The sequence below is a fragment of the Lontra canadensis genome, unplaced genomic scaffold, assembly GCF_010015895.1.
Source record: "Lontra canadensis isolate GAN:19392208 unplaced genomic scaffold, GSC_riverotter_1.0 scaffold24, whole genome shotgun sequence".
In the NCBI taxonomy this organism is placed as follows: domain Eukaryota; kingdom Metazoa; phylum Chordata; class Mammalia; order Carnivora; family Mustelidae; genus Lontra; species Lontra canadensis.
The window spans coordinates 15094937-15110625 of NW_022631018.1; the positions used below are offsets into that span (position 1 = coordinate 15094937).

At 41.6% G+C, this 15689-nt stretch overlaps 1 protein-coding gene across 6 annotated transcripts in view; it reads right to left on the minus strand.

Moving 5' to 3' along the window:
- SDCCAG8 (SHH signaling and ciliogenesis regulator SDCCAG8) overlaps positions 1-15689 on the minus strand; it is a 229618-nt gene that overhangs the window by 172516 nt on the left and 41413 nt on the right. For all 6 annotated transcript variants that reach the window (XM_032862916.1, XM_032862914.1, XM_032862913.1 and 3 more), the window contains exons 7-9: positions 14431-14495; positions 10972-11160; positions 1996-2134 (exon numbers count right to left, since the gene is read on the minus strand). In XM_032862916.1, the coding sequence (XP_032718807.1) occupies positions 1996-2134; positions 10972-11160; positions 14431-14495 (393 nt within the window). The remainder of the gene's footprint in view (positions 1-1995; positions 2135-10971; positions 11161-14430; positions 14496-15689) is intronic.

A 15689-nucleotide genomic window follows, 5' to 3' on the forward strand; every position in this document is an offset into this window, starting at 1 on the left:
GGACACGACAGTTCAGGTGACAGTTACCACAGAAGAGGGGACGTGTTAGAGGTAAGTGAGTCAAAGGATGTTGGGACTATGGTGTTGTGTGATTAACAATATGATGTAGAAACGTTTCAGGGTGATCAAAGGAGGTAGGCAGAGGGCGGCATGGACGGAACGTACCCCTCCAAAATTCATGTGTTGAAACCTAAGCCCCGATGCGATGGTATGCAGGTATGTGGCCTCTGGGAGGTGATTAGATCCTTAGGATGGAGCCCTCATGAGTAGGATTAGTGCCTTTATAAAAGAGTCCCAGAGAGCTCCCACACCCCCTCAGCCATGTAAGGCTACACAGGAAGAAGATGGCCATCTGTGAACCAGAAAGCATGCCCTCACCAGACACCAGCTCTGCTGGTGCCTTCATCCTGGACTCTCCAACCCCGGCACTGAGAGACATAAATGTCTGCTGTTGAAGCCAGTCAGGCTATGGCATTTTTGTTACAGCAGCCTGAGCAGACGATGACGAGCGGGGAAAGGGTCAGACACTAATGTTCTTAAAAAGTGTCAAATTGCTATTTCATAAACCCAAGTAATAACATGGATGAGTTTCTTTAAAAAAAAAAAAAAAGGGGGGGGTGCCTGGGTGGCTCAGTGGGTTAAGCCGCTGCCTTCGGCTCAGGTCATGATCTCAGGGTCCTGGGATCGAGTCCCGCATCGGGCTCTCTGCTCAGCAGGGGGCCTGCTTCCCTCTCTCTCTCTCTCTGCCTGCCTCTCTGTCTACTTGTGATCTCTCTCTGTCAAATAAATAAATAAAATCTTAAAAAAAAAAAAAGCAGTGTCAAATAGTGACACTGTGACAAATAATGATTGAGAGTTTATACTGATTAAAATTAGGGAGAGGAGAGACCATGACGATTTCAAAGAGGCCTGGTCACTAACAGAGAGGAGAGAAGGAAGGCCCGGAACTGGCAGTCAGGATAGAGGGAATGCTGATTCCTCCATCACAGCCATTTGAGATGACGTGAGCAGCAAAGGGCCTTCACTGGAGGGCTCGAGAGTCCCAGTGTCATCGAGGGACAAGAGTTCCATACAAATGAACAACCAGGAGTATCTGAGGAGACAAAGCCTATGAGCGAGTTTGGTCAGAATGGACCGAAAGTTACAGATGCACCAGGACAACAGTCATGGAAGCCGTGAAGGTCGGGGTCTGGGAAGAGTCAGGGAGAACTGGGTAGAGACAAATGGACAAGAGAGTGACTAAGGAGCTGAATACAGGGGTCAAGAGCCCGATACCTTAATAAATACTGATGCTACCATACGGCATAGACCAAAGCTATCTGATGGAATCTGTGACAACAGAAATGTTCTACATCCGCACTGCCCAGTACAGCGATCAGCTACTTGGGAGTGTGGCTGGTGTATCTACGGGAAACGCAGCCTCAGTGGACTCTGGTGCAGCCCCAACACAGCAATGAATCAACAAGGACCTCCTACCATTCAGTGCTCGCCACACTGCCTGGTCACAAAGTGCTACTGATTACCGTTGTTATCGTTCAGCGTGTGTGACTTAGCATCCACAGGGCCAGACCCATTCATAGCCAAGGATGCTGTCCCATACACATCCATCATCTGTTATCTGTGGCGTGCCTGGATGTTCTCAACATTCCCCAGGCTCAGGGGAGAAAACTTTTGTCGGCTGTCACACACGGACCCATACGCATGGTGTCAGCGTTCAAAATCATCAGCAAATGAGGAGATGAGGCATGTAAGCCTCTCTAAAGAAGACTTCTACCAGTAAATCTGTTTCATTTTGCAAAGTCAACATTAACAGATTGGTATTCACTCTGTGTGTTCGGAAGAAAGAGTTCAGTCATGGAAGAGGACCCATGGAAATACTTGGAAAAGAAAAGAAGGAAAGAAAAAGAAAAGAAGGAAAAAGAAAAGAAAAGAAAAGAGAAAAGAAAAGAAAAGGCGCGCTTCAGCGTGCCGTCATTTTGGTCTTCTGAGACTTGCCTTGGTTTTCTCGAAGTTGGCCTCCTCGGTCATGTGCATAGCTTGTTTCACCTGCTCATAAGCCCTGGCTTCTCTCTGCTGCATATCTGACAAGCTGCTCCTGACAGAGACCAGCGCAGACATTAAGTCATCCCTTTCCCTGTGGGCAAGAGAATATTTGAACAAGAAATGGTCAAGCGATCGTGTATTCCTAAGTCATGAAGAGAAAGGCACTCACACAACGTGGAAGAAGAGCCAGGGTGGGCCGGCTTGGCATGTCATGAAGCATGCCGGGAGAAAGGCCCCCTGTCCTCCCTTGGTGAGGGGCAGGCAGAGCCACCAGAAAGGCTGGGCATCCATGGCAGGGCTGCATCTGCCTGGGACAATGTCCTATTGTGGGGAGGACAGCCCCACTGTGGGCCGCAGAGTAGAGCCCAGAAAATAGGAAGTTGGTTGAAAAATTAGAGGGGTGGGGGACTGGGGGAAAAAGGAATAAGACAGAGAGGGTGGGAACTCAACTTCAAAGTGGAAGTTAACATCTCCAGGGACTACTAAGGTCTTGTCTACACTGCTGACTCCCCCAACCCATTTGTCTGAACAAATAGGTCCTTTCCTGTTTGTCTTCCTCCACAACCCCCTTTTCCTCCCTTCTCTTTCAGTTAAATTTTTTGCCCTCCTTATGAACACATTTCTTCTTTAAGTGGGTAGGACTGTTAAATCCCTCAACTACCCTGGTCACGCAGAGAACAGTCAGGATTTAACAAAATCTCTTCCCGCTGGCTTTGATCACTGCTCAGCCCCACACCCCTGTCAGCAATTCTCAGAAGTCCTTTAAGCTAACCATTTCTTGGGGACAGATGCAACCAGATGCCAAAACACTCTGGCGTGTAAACTAGCAAAGATCCAACCTCATGGGTTAAATAAATCCCGTAGAAGATTTTAGGATATTTGGAATTTATCCATTGGATAAAAATGGTCAGTAGACCAAAGAGAAAATGAGGTGGGGAACTTTCTATGCACACAAAGAAAAAAAAAAAAAAAAAAAAAAAAAAAAACCACACACAAAAACCGTAAGCTGGATGGTTCTGCTGCTATTCCACACTTTGTTACAGAGTTCAAGTTCTAAACTGTGGTTTCAAATTCAGTTCAAGTAACTGCTTGCAGTTTCCTTTTTTTGCCAAGTCCTAAACTACCAGGAAAGAGCCAACTCTGATTTTTTTTTAAGTTTAGCAAGCTTGAAGGAGGAATAATCTCAAAGGTTATAATCTCTGAGTTTGAATTGCTTTTAGAATTAACCAGTGACTGGATTTTAAAAAATAAGAAAAAAAAATTTTTTTTTTTTAGATTTTATTTATTTGACAGAGAGAAAGAGAGCATAAGCAGGGGAAGCAGCGGGCAGAGGAAGAGGGAGAAGCAGGCTTTCCTGCTGAGCAAGGAGCCGGATGTGGGGCTCCATCCTAGGACCCTGAGCCAAAGGCAGATGCTTAATTGAGCCACCCAGGAGCCCCTAAAAAAAGCTCTTAAGGATAAAATGATTTAAAATATTTGTGGTATTTGGAAAGCACTCATATTTTAAGAAATATGTAATACTGAACAAAGTTACAATTATTAGCAGTTTCATAAAAGCCCGTTTTGTTTAAAAAAAAAAAGATTTGCTTCAACTATAGTAAAGTTCATGGGAGCACAGTGATCTTCATTCTAGAATTTCCTGCTGTGTTCTGATTTGAAAAAAATAATTTACTCTCCAATTCTTTTGTTCTAAAGGAAATGAAAAAAGGAGTTAATTATTTTGATCAAATACAATCAAACAGAATGGTTATGTGAAAGAGAAGAATCAAAGCACGGTTAAATCATTCTAGTTAAGTCAAACACAGATTACTTGAAGGCAAAGTGAATTTATATTTATTTGCATTTCAAAAAATCTCTAGCATAAAAGACGACGCACTTCATTGAGAATATGCAGTCCAACTAGAACCTAGGAGTCTAGAAGACAATAAAAATTCACTTGTTAAAGACAGCAAGTCAAAAAGGGCATCAGATCGCTGTAAATTGGACTGAGAAAGGATTCAGTGATGCTCTTTGTGCTGCCGTGTGCTCACTGAAGCCAAAGTTCTGACTAAAGAGAATTAACCGAAAAGCTCAGTATTGATAGTTCACTGACAGGATCAAAATCGATCAAATCTGCTCCTCACAGGAGACTTAACGCTTAATATATTTAATCTCTTTTCAGTATGTCCTCTGGTGGGGAGGAGTCGGACACATTCGCAGATACTCAGTGGAATAAAGGACAAAAGACCAAACGAATGAGCAGTGACTCCGCTATAGCAGGGCACCAAAAAAGGTAAAGTAAAACTGCTCCCAGTTCTAAAATCTCAGGATCTAGATTTTAAAAGTCACGAGGCTGTTTAGAATTGGAGACTCAAGAGTTTAGTTGTTCTCGTTCAGAATCTTGCCAGACTATCAACTCATCAAGTTCAGAGGACAGACAGTCATCAAAGATGAACACCCCAAACACTGATGTCCTGTTAAGCTCATCACCCAGCAGTGAGCCCGGACACGATGATACTGAACGTCTGTATGGCCACCGGAATGACACACTCCAGTTTTCTGGAAGAGAAATGCACCACATGCTTAAAGGTGGCCCTCAGATCACCTGGAAAGCTCCAGAGAGATGCCCAAATTGCACACACACTTCCGGGCCCAGGAAGCCATCTTGATAATTTGGGATCAGCCACTCAGTCGCTACATTTTTTGGTTTTGCTTTGCTTCAGCTCGGTTGGCCCACATCCAAAGGGCAAGCACCTGAAACAGACCCAGCTCTGGGCACGTTAGCCCTGTCCTCAACACGAGGCTTTGCTTCCAGTCTCACTCCCAGGTCACCTTCTTGGTTTAGCCCCCCTTTTTTTCAGCCCCAGCCCCACGCTCCTCCACATTATCTGGCCTTCGGGAACAGTCCAGCCCAGCCATCCAGGAGAGCGACCCAGGCAGTCACAGGCCTGCTCCAGAGCTCCCAGCCCACAGGCCCAGCCCAGAGCCAGGCCCAAGTGCGCTTCTCCCAGTGGGAAGCTGTACAAATACACGTGACTGACCAGTGTGAGTGTGAGGTGGCAGTCCGCCAGATTACCATCTGCAATGGCCAAAGGTCTGCAAGTGCTGCGAGAACACCATCTGAGCGTCATCAAGGAGTTTTCTGAAGCAGAGCCAGCAGCACAGAGTCAGTGCTGCCACGTTCCCTGAAAGGATCCGCGTGAGGGCAGCTCATGCAGAAATCCAGGCAAGGAGCAGGGGGGGTAGGGGCCAGTGCTGGGATAAGCCAGCTACCAAGTGTGGAGTATTTAAGGAATTTAGTGCAACAATCAGAGCAACAAGGATGAGAAAGTCCCTGAATAATCTGGGTCAGGTGTTTAAAATAAGGTCTGATATATAGGCACGAGCTTCATCTTGAAAGATAAGGTGCATAAGGCATGCCTGGAATTCCTCAGTTATTTCACAATGAGAACCAGTTTCAAGCATAACTAAGAATCATTCGTATTACTCCTGTCGTTTAGAAGCAAGTCTAGAAGGCTCGCGATAACACTTCCTGGTTCCTCATTACTAGGAAGTTCCTGCCATAGTCTTTCAGAGGCAACTACACACCACATTGCCAAGACCTACTCAAAATGCACGAGCTGGACTAAAGGCCCAGGAGAACACAGTAGGAATCACTTCTCCTCTCTGAACGGTGCACTGAAACTTCTCCAAGGCACTAGGCGCTACAGAAAAGGACCTAATTACAAAGCAGTTCCATCCTGATGATCATTCGAAGGTGTTTTGATCATTGGGCAAGAAAGAGAGGCTCCTGTCGCTCTTACTCACCTCAGGGCATAAAGAGGATAAAAAAAGTTCAGGAACACTGTGAGGACTTCAAAACGATTCTAAAATGTATCCAGCGCCATCAACAAGTGTCAAGTGTACTCTCCAGAAAGTCCTTACGGTCCTAACACAACTCCACGAGCATAGTGGTGGTCTGATCTCCAGGTCATGCCTGACCCTGTCCCTTTCAAGAGGTCGAGGCACTCTTGTCCTATAGGCTATACATTCTATGCTAAAAGTTCAACAAAGGAACTTACAGCTCGTGTCATAATGCCACATTTCAAGGAGAGGCCAGGAGATTCATTTGATTCATTTTTTTAAATTCCCACTTAGAGTCCTTCAGGAAATTCCATGATACAGCTCATTGCAGGGTCCAGGCTTCTAATTATGCAGAAAACTAAAAATCCAGACCTAAAAAGTGCTGGCCACTCTTCAAAGGCAGCATAACACTCAATATTCAGCCTTCTGCATTAATAAGTTGAAAGAAGCTGACCACCAGCTGAGGCCAAAGGAATCCTATAGACAAAGGTTTCATTGACAATAAAAGCAGGAGCCTTCCACTGTACTCTGTTAGGAAAGCAGAACATGAGCTCATGATACGCTGACAAAGCAGAAAACTGAACAGAGAAGGCTGACATTTATTTTAAAAGGCTGAGCTAAAATGCAGGATAGAGACAAAGGAATACATAACTAAGGAAGAATCTAAGTTCTAAATGACTGCCAGCCTTCAAGTCAATGTAAACATTGTAGCTTCCTCTTAAATTATGTTTCTAATGACCTACAAGGATAATCTGAAGGCAGCAGGGGGAAAAAAAAAAAAAAAACCCTTCTTCCCTTTGTTGGCTTGGTTATGATAGACCACTTAGTTAAACTCTGTTTCTCTTCATCTGTGTGACTTTGAACATGCTTTTTGCCCTTTTTAAATGAATTTTTCCATTATATTTTCCTTGTAAATGTGATTACCAACATGGTTAAAGACCCATCTGACACCTACTTTCGATTTCGGTGCCTTCTTCCCCCTCTCCACGGGTAATCCCTGTTAAATATTGGGTGCTTATCCTTTCAAACCTCTTTTTATGCCTGTATATGAACCTGGAGAAAATACATGGTATGGTTGCGTATGGACTTTTTTTAAAAAATAAAAATACAAACGGGTTTCATTGCAGACATGTCTTTTTCATCTTTATTTTTTTCCTTCAACAATATATTGTGGGACTTAGTCCCACATTAGTACCTACAGACCTACCTCTTTTTCTCTTCTACTATGCATAACATAATTTATCTAAACCTCTGAAGTATATATAGGTCGTTCACATCTAAAAGAAACACTTCTTGTTTTCCTCCATAATTTCTGTGCTCGCAACACTTCGGACTCCTCATGCGTGCATTTTCCACACCAAGCAATTTTCTAATTCTCAGTTGATACTAACTCAGTTGGGACATTAATTTCCTGGAGTCAGCACAGACCCCAAGGTTAGGGCTCAGCCCCATAAGACTGTCCCCTACTTCAGGCACCAATTGCAAGTCCCAGATGGTCACCTATACTTCTGGACAACTGGCCCTAAGTCAGGGGTTCTCGTGACCTCTTCCTCAGCCTTGATCATTTGTTACGACAGCTCACAGAACTCAGGGAAGTGCTTTACTTCTACTCTCCATTAACTATCAAGGAGACACTGAGGGATAAGGAAGAGAGGCACACGGCAGTGCCTGGGACATGGCGGGGGACGAGGCGTGGAGTTTCGGTGCCTTCTCTGGGCGTGCCACCCTCCCAGCCCCTTGATCTGTTCACCAAATGAAAAGCCCTCCAAATTCCATTGTTTAGGGGTTTTAGGGAGGTTCTACAGGCATGATTGATAAAATCATTAGCCACTGGTGATTGAACTCAATCTCCAGTCCCTGCCAACTCCCCAGAGACTGGGGAGTAGGGGCTGAAAGTGCCAATCTTCTAATCACGTGGATGGTTCCCCTGGCGACCAGCGCCCCGCCCCCCATCCTTAGTGAGTTTCCAAAAGTCATCTCATTAACATAAACTCAGGTTTGGCTGATCTTGTAAGAATAACAAAAGATGTTCCTTTCACTTTGATGTGCCAGAGCTATTTCAGGAGCAGGGGACAGAAACCAAGTGTCACAAAGGGTGTTCCTATCATTCTTATCCTTTAGGACATTACAGGGGTTTCAGGAGCTCTACACCAGGAACTAGAGATGAAGACCAAAATATGTATTTCTTATCATATCACAATATCACAACACCAATTACAAATAATGCCATGAAAGCATTCCCTACAACGGCCCCATTATGCACATACATAGGATCTTTGGGATAGATTTTGAAACCTGTAACACACAATTCAACTTCTAATGGATAATGCTAAATTACCCTACAAAGTAGTATCAACTTACAGTTCCCACCAGCAGTATGTGAAAATGCTCCCTCAGGGCCTCCCCAACCCTTGTCACTATCAGTCTCTTTAATTTTCGCCAACATGAGGGCTCAGTTTTTTGGAAATCTGTATTTCCCTGAATAATAACAGAGTAAACACCCTCTCGTATATTGACGTCTTCCTCCTTGATTGCTCGCCAATCCTTATTCCTTATCCACATTGCAAGGAGGCAGTTGGTCCTGTGTTTGTTTCAAAGGACTTCTTTAGATAGTATACCAACTTTTTGTTATGTAACATGCAAATATTTTCCCCAGTCTTTTCATTTCAATTTGCATCATTGTATCATAAGAAGTTTCTTTTTAATGAAGTTAAATGTATATATATTTTTTCCTTTATGGCATTCATTTTCCATTCCATGTTCAGGACTTGACCTAGCCAAAAGCCATAAAGATAATTTTCTATATTTTCTTTTAATGTTTTTATAGACTGAGTTATATTTGGGTCTTTAACCATCTTGAATTTGTTTTTGTGAAGTATGGTTCTTTTTTTTTCAAATGTAAACAGGCAAATTTTTAACTCCTCTGAGCCTCAGTTTCCTTAGCCACAAAACAGGTGTAATATTTACCTCACACATGCTTTACTAAGGTTAAAAAAGATTACGTTTTTAAAGTGCCTGGCAGAGTCCTTTGGTATATAATAAATGTTTGCCACATGGTAGTTGGATCTGAAAATATATTTAATATATACTTAACAAATTTTACAGTTATACAAAATACATAAAAATGGGGCACCTAGGTGGCTCAGTGGGTTAAAGCCTGTGCCTTCAGCTCAGGTCATGATCCCAGGGTCCTGGGATCGAGCCCCCATCGGGCTCTCTGCTCAGCAGGGAGCCTGCTTCCTCCTCTCTCTCTGCCTGCTTCTCTGCCTACTTGTGATCTCTGTCTGTCAAATAAATAAATAAAATCTTTAAAAAAAAAGTAAGAATGATTTAATAATATATTTAATTAATGTAATATTTAACAACAAGCAGGACCATCAGCTCTGATCATAAAAAATTACCAGTCAGTCCATACTGGAGAAATTCAGTTTTTATGTAATAACCAACAGGATAGTTATGTATGGAAATAACAACTACCTGACATCTTGATTGCTTTCGAAGTAGGAGAGGTACAGAGGAGTTTTAATATTTATAGAGCATTTATTATTTGGCAGGAACTGTTTTAAGCACCGTGTAGGTATTCTTTCAAAGAACCCTCAAAATAATGCTATTAAGGTACTTTTATCTCCATTTTAAAAATGCAGAAATTGAGGCGGAGAGGTTAAGTAACTTTCATGAGGTTGCACAGGCAACTAGCAGTAGAACTAGAATATGAGTCGAGGCAGTTTGCGCTCCAGCACAAGGCTAAGTGCCCCGGTAAAATCCCAACACGTGGGTATTATTCCCCCAAACAAGAGACGTCCAGACTCAGAGAGGTAAAGTAACTTGTCCAAAGGTCAAAACATTGGGGTAAAATGGGTCTGACTTTACAGACCAAGTCTTTCCACTCTTCACGCCAGTTCCAACCAGAGGAACTCTGACTGCCAAAATGCCTTGTCTATGATCAGCAAACCCTCACCTGAGTGTATGCCCCAGGCCAGGTCCTCGGCCAGAAGCCAGGGACACAGAAATAAATGCACCACAGATGCCACCGCCAAGTACACACAATGTATTATAAAGTCATAGAAGGAAGGAGCCTAAGTCGGTTAAGCACAGGATGGGGTGAGGCTGGCGAGAGAACACTTTTGGAGGCGGTGACGTCTGGGCTGTTTAAATGAGCCCCAAAAAGCAGAGAGGGGAGACCTTTAGCACGAGAAGAGAAGGAGGCCCGGGAGAACACACACTATGAACCACCATTGGATGGCGTCTTAAATAACAATTCTCCAATTCCACAGGAAAATCTTCTCTCAGGAAAAGGTGTCCCAGGAGCAGTGAAGATAAAACAAAAATGAGGCAGACAGAGAACCGCAGTATTTCAGCCTAGATGAAAACGTGGACTGTACAAAAGCTCATCTGGAACTTGTCCTTAGTCATCTTCAAATACTGATAGTGGATCTAAGGGTCCTTCCTCCAATGCACTCGCAATATTCCTCATGGCAGGCACGTGATGAAGATGTGATTAAAAACTCACCCCACCTAGCCTTCCACTGGGAAATCCAAGATGTGAAAAAATCAAAATAATTCCTCTCAGGGGCACCTGGGTGGCTCAGTCAGTTAAGTGTCTGCCTTTGGCTCAGGTCATGATCTCAAGGTCCTGGGATCGAGTCCCACATTGGGCTCCCGGCTCAGCGGGGAGACTGCTTCTCCCTCTCCCTCTGCCCCCACCCCCGCTCATGCTCCTTGTTCTCTCTCTCAGATACCTAAATAAAAAATATTGAAAAGAAGAATTCCTCTCAAATTCAGTTTTGTTACAAATAGTGCTGGATTTGCAATTATAGACTCGTAGACATGATCAGAACCGTAGAGATTATCTACTTCAATTCTCTCAATTTGAGATGAGACTGAGTCCAAGAGAAGTAAAATGACTTGCCCCAGTGAGCTGGTCACACACAGCTGGTAGCACCCGCCTGTCTTCAAGAAAGCTCCAGGGAAATAAAATAAAATCTATTTTATTTGAAGCTGTGCATCAATCCCACGTGAGGCAGCACAGGGATAAAAGAACACAATGATCCTTTAAAGACACAGTTTTCCATGTTGCAAAGCCTCTGTGTGGAGAGGCGTACTTACTTGGTCAGTCTCTCAATGGTCTGCACGTGAACGTTACTATGGGTTTGGGAGAGAACAGCTTCATGCTGAGCACATTTCAAACAAAGGCCACCCACACGGTTAGACATATTAGCAGCGAGAAGAGACTCTTTATGCTTTAGTCGCTCCTTAAGATCTTCACAATTTTTCTGATACTCAGCTAGGTCTTTCCTGAAAAGAAGGGAAAGAAAATTCTAGCAAATGACCATGTACACTACTGTCACCTGTATCACCCCACAGATAACTGCTACTATCACTTCTGGTTGCTTACTTTATGAGATGCTCTGTACACAAAATCTAATTAATTCTTACCACAACCCTGAAACGTGTGATTATCCTAATTGACACTTTGAGTAAAATGAGACTTGAATATATGAAATAATTAGCCCAAGTTCTTGTAAGATTTTAACACAGATTAGTCTGCCTCTTGATACCAGCTCTTTTCAAAGGCTCCTCCATCTCCATTATGTAATATTATTCACTGATCGAAAATAAAACTTTAAGTACAAATCCTAAGTCATTTCTCTTAATAAAAAGGCCAGGTAACGTAACACAACATCTTTGAGTTGAGGGAAATATCCTATTCCAAGTGTTAACCCTTAAATGTGCAGAGTGCCTTAGAAGCTCATGGATTTCATTCATGAGTCATTTATTGTTGCCTAATCTTCTTTAGGAGGAAAAGAAAAAACTAAAAGATTATCTAACCACAAAGTTCTATAAAGAGCTATTTCAAAAGCAAGTGGGCTTCTCTCTTCTTCTAGAAAGAAGTTATAGAAAATTTAGCAGTCATAAAGATTTGTAAGTAGCAGCTATTAGCTAGAAATATGCAGTTTGCTAAAGAAAAGGGAGGGGTGCTGAGGAAGTGTGTGTGTGTGTATTTACTTTGTTTTACTGTATGAGATAGTCAATGAGGTTCTCCACGCTGACTTTTTAAGGATAAAACAACCAGTGTATGGGTTGTATTCCTGCACACACACCCTCCCCCGCCCCGCCCCAAGTAAAGCTTTGGTAAAGTCAGCTGGGACAACTCAGCTTCCTTGCACAGACATTCCTTTCCTGCTGTATATTATATATATTTTTAAAAACTTCCTAGCTTACAAAGGAGAAGATAGCCCTTAAGTGCTTGGACTACTGAAAGCAGAGACTTTGTCTCCAGCTCAGTCAACTCTGTTGTCAGTTTCTATCACACTCAGGGGGCTGTAGCTATCTTAACTTGCTATCACAGAAGAGAGGCCAATAATCTAGACACCTGGCCATCACACATGACCTCCACTCTGGGAAGTGGGGGCTCTCAGGCAGCCTTGAGGAGGGAGGAGAGATCTGCAAGCAATCTAAGGGTTAAAAAAGCTAATCTAACCACTGTCTGAAGTGGGGGGTGAGCCGTTTTGCCCTATGCCCAAGATAATATCTTCAATGTAGTAAGTTTTCTTCTTAAATATCATAAAGAAAAAGTCTGACTTTCAAAGACTTTGTAAAAAGAACTTTGGAAGCACATTCCAAGATCAAAGGGTCTCCATTATTATTTCTGTCAGTTTCAAATTCAAAACCCTTAGGTAGATTTGATTACTTGAAATGGTAAAAAAAAAAAAAAAAAAAAAAAAAAAAAAAGAAATAGGTACCAGAAAGCCAGAGTTTCTGAGAATGGTGGTTTTCTCTCTTTCTTAAAGGAAAGGACTCTTTAAATAATCTTAAGGTATACTAAAGGGAAAAGGGAGAAGTAGAAGGTTCAGGGAACAAAGTCTACTTCATTGCAAAGCAGTATTTTAATGTTAAAGATGGCACATTTGACTTATGAATGAGACAAAATAAGTCACATTGCCGTTACTTTAAAAAATGAACAATCAGGGCATCTGGGTGGCTCAGTCGGTGAAGCAACTGACTCCTGACTTTGGCTCGGGTCACGATCCCAGGGCTGTGGGACTGAGCCCTGTGTCCAGCTCCACATTCAGCATGGAATCTGCTTCAGATCCTCTCTCTCCCTCTGCCCCTCCCCTGCTTGTGCTCCCTCGTGCTCTCCGTCTCTAAGAAACAAAACAAAAACTGAAGAATCGAAACACAACAGAAATAAAAATATAATAAAGAGAGATAAAAAGCAAGAGAGTAAATATTAGGTCACTTTATACGTTAGATTTCTTCATTAAAAAATAAAAGTCTCTATAGAAATCCTAAAACTAATCAGGCTAAGATATAAAGTGCATAAGAGCGTATTAAAAAATGAATGATAATGTGCATAAAAGCCATGAGTTCTGGTTCTAGGTATGACTCTGCTTATGTCTCCAAATAATATGTGGCCTAAAGATTTTATATTTTAGTGCAAATTAGAACTTACTAAAACTATAAAAAGAACTTTAAAGTTTATTTGATTGAAATATATTTCACAGCCATTATTTAAAATAAGCTTTAACACCCCCAAAAAATCAATTCCTGGTATCTTTTCCTGCCTACAGTATATAATAAATCACTAATCATTAATCTATAATCTATAGTCCTTATTGAGACTTCTAAAAAAATGTCAGAAAGTACATGAAACCTTAATGTGTATATAGAAGTCCTCCCCAAACCACAGTTTCCCATTCCATGATTTGAGTTATACAAAGACAATCGGGTCCAAAAGGAAATGATCCTCCTTCTGACGGACCACTGGAAGGTCAGTGGCAGCCTAACGATGCATCACAATGCAAACATCATTCCCCTACTTCATCTCATCACACCATCTCAAGGAGGATCAGTACAGACAATACAATATCTTGAGACACCACATTCCCATAACCCTTATTACAGTATATTGTTATAACTATTCTATTATTAGTTATTGCTGTTAATCTCTTACTGTGCCTAATCTCTTACTAAATTAAACTTTACCTTAAGATACATAGGTATATATATATATACATGAAAAAACAATACATATAAGGTTCAGTACTATCCACAATTTCAGGCATCCGCTGAGGGTCCTGGAACATATCCCGCATAGAGAAAGGAAGACTAGTATATACATATTCTTCACATATAGAAAAATACTCAAACTATTATTGTTACAACTTTAAAAGTTAGATAAAAATATCTATAGAGGAAAAAATACTTGTTTGTAATTCGAAAACTAAGAAGTTTATTTTCAGTATTTTATTTTAAAAGCATAATTTCTATCAGAGCAGCTAGTGATTCTTATTTCTATGAGAAAACATAAATATTTCATAACTGATGAAGGGATAAAATTTTTAATTTAGCTCACAGTTCTTTGAAATGGGACTTCATAATTTTATGCCCCTGTTCCTTTAATAACCTGAGGATATTTCTTATCTCAAACATAAAATGTCATCAAGTAATTCTTAAGTTGAGTAGAATTGGCAGGTCAGGAAACATTCAAATATATTTTAAGATCATTATGCTTTTGCTATAATTTTGCTATAATTTTTGCTATAATTTTTAATGATACTTTACCTCAAAATTTTCAATTGCGATTCCAGGATCTCACCCTTTTCTTCATAAGTAAGTTTTAACCTCTCCTTTAGAAAAAAAAAAAAAAAGTGTACATTTTCTTCATGCTCTGTGCTTCATCAGCAAGTTTTAATTATTATTAACCTCAATTTTTGTCCTTTTACCCAAGAAGAAAAATAATGTGTCCTCTCAAGAAACACTTTCCCTAGTTCACCCAAACTTTTGTACTTTTACTGAGTACCCATTCTTTGTGGACTGAGTCATAAAATGGTTATTACTGCCCTCCCTGTCAAATTTTTTCAAAAATGCATATATTAGATCTTACTTCTAAAAGTATGATTCTGAGAAAAACCTATTTTTTTATTTTATTTTTTATAAACATATAATATATTTTTATCCCCAGGGGTACAGGTCTGTGAATCGCCAGGTTTACACACTTCACAGCACTCACCATAGCACATACCCTCCCCAATGTCCATAGCCCTACCCCTCCCCCCATCAACCCTCAGTTTGTTTTGTGAGATTAAGAGTCACTTATGGATTGTCTCCCTCCCAATCCCATTATTTTATTTTATTTTAAAGATTTTATTTATTTGCCAGAGAGAAAGAGAGAGAGTACACACAAGCAGGCAGAGAGGCAGACAGAGGCAGCGAGAGAAGCAGACTCCATGCCGAGCAAGGAGCCCGATGCAGGGCTCAATCCCAGGACCCTGGGATCATGACCTGAGCCAAAGGCAGGGGCTTAACCAACTGAGCCACCCAGGCGTCCCAAGAAAAACCAATTTCAACCTATAAGGTCCATGAGGGCCAGGATCAAACCTTACTGGAATCCCCCACTGTGACTGATGTGTATTGACATACAATAAATGAGGGCTGGATCAGTGATAAAAGAAAAGTTATAAATCACAATAAAATGACAGACCAAATGGATGTCCTAGCTACAAGGGGCTGGTGGCATCCCACTGTTCTTTCATTCAACAAATATTTATAGGGTATCTGAGATGAAGATGTCTTTCACCCAGGAGCTTATATTCTTGGAAGGAATAGAAAAACACGGGACAATTTTGATTATATATAATTCACTCCAGGGAGATATACAGAAGGTAAACTGAAATCAGAGATGCAGGAACTTGTAATTCAGCTTACGAGAAATGAAGAAGGCTTCCTGGAAGAAGCGTTAATACTTAAAGGATTAACTTCCAACAGAGCACAAGGCACAGAGGCTGGAGAAAACAAGCTGCATGTTTGGCCAGGGAGTGGAG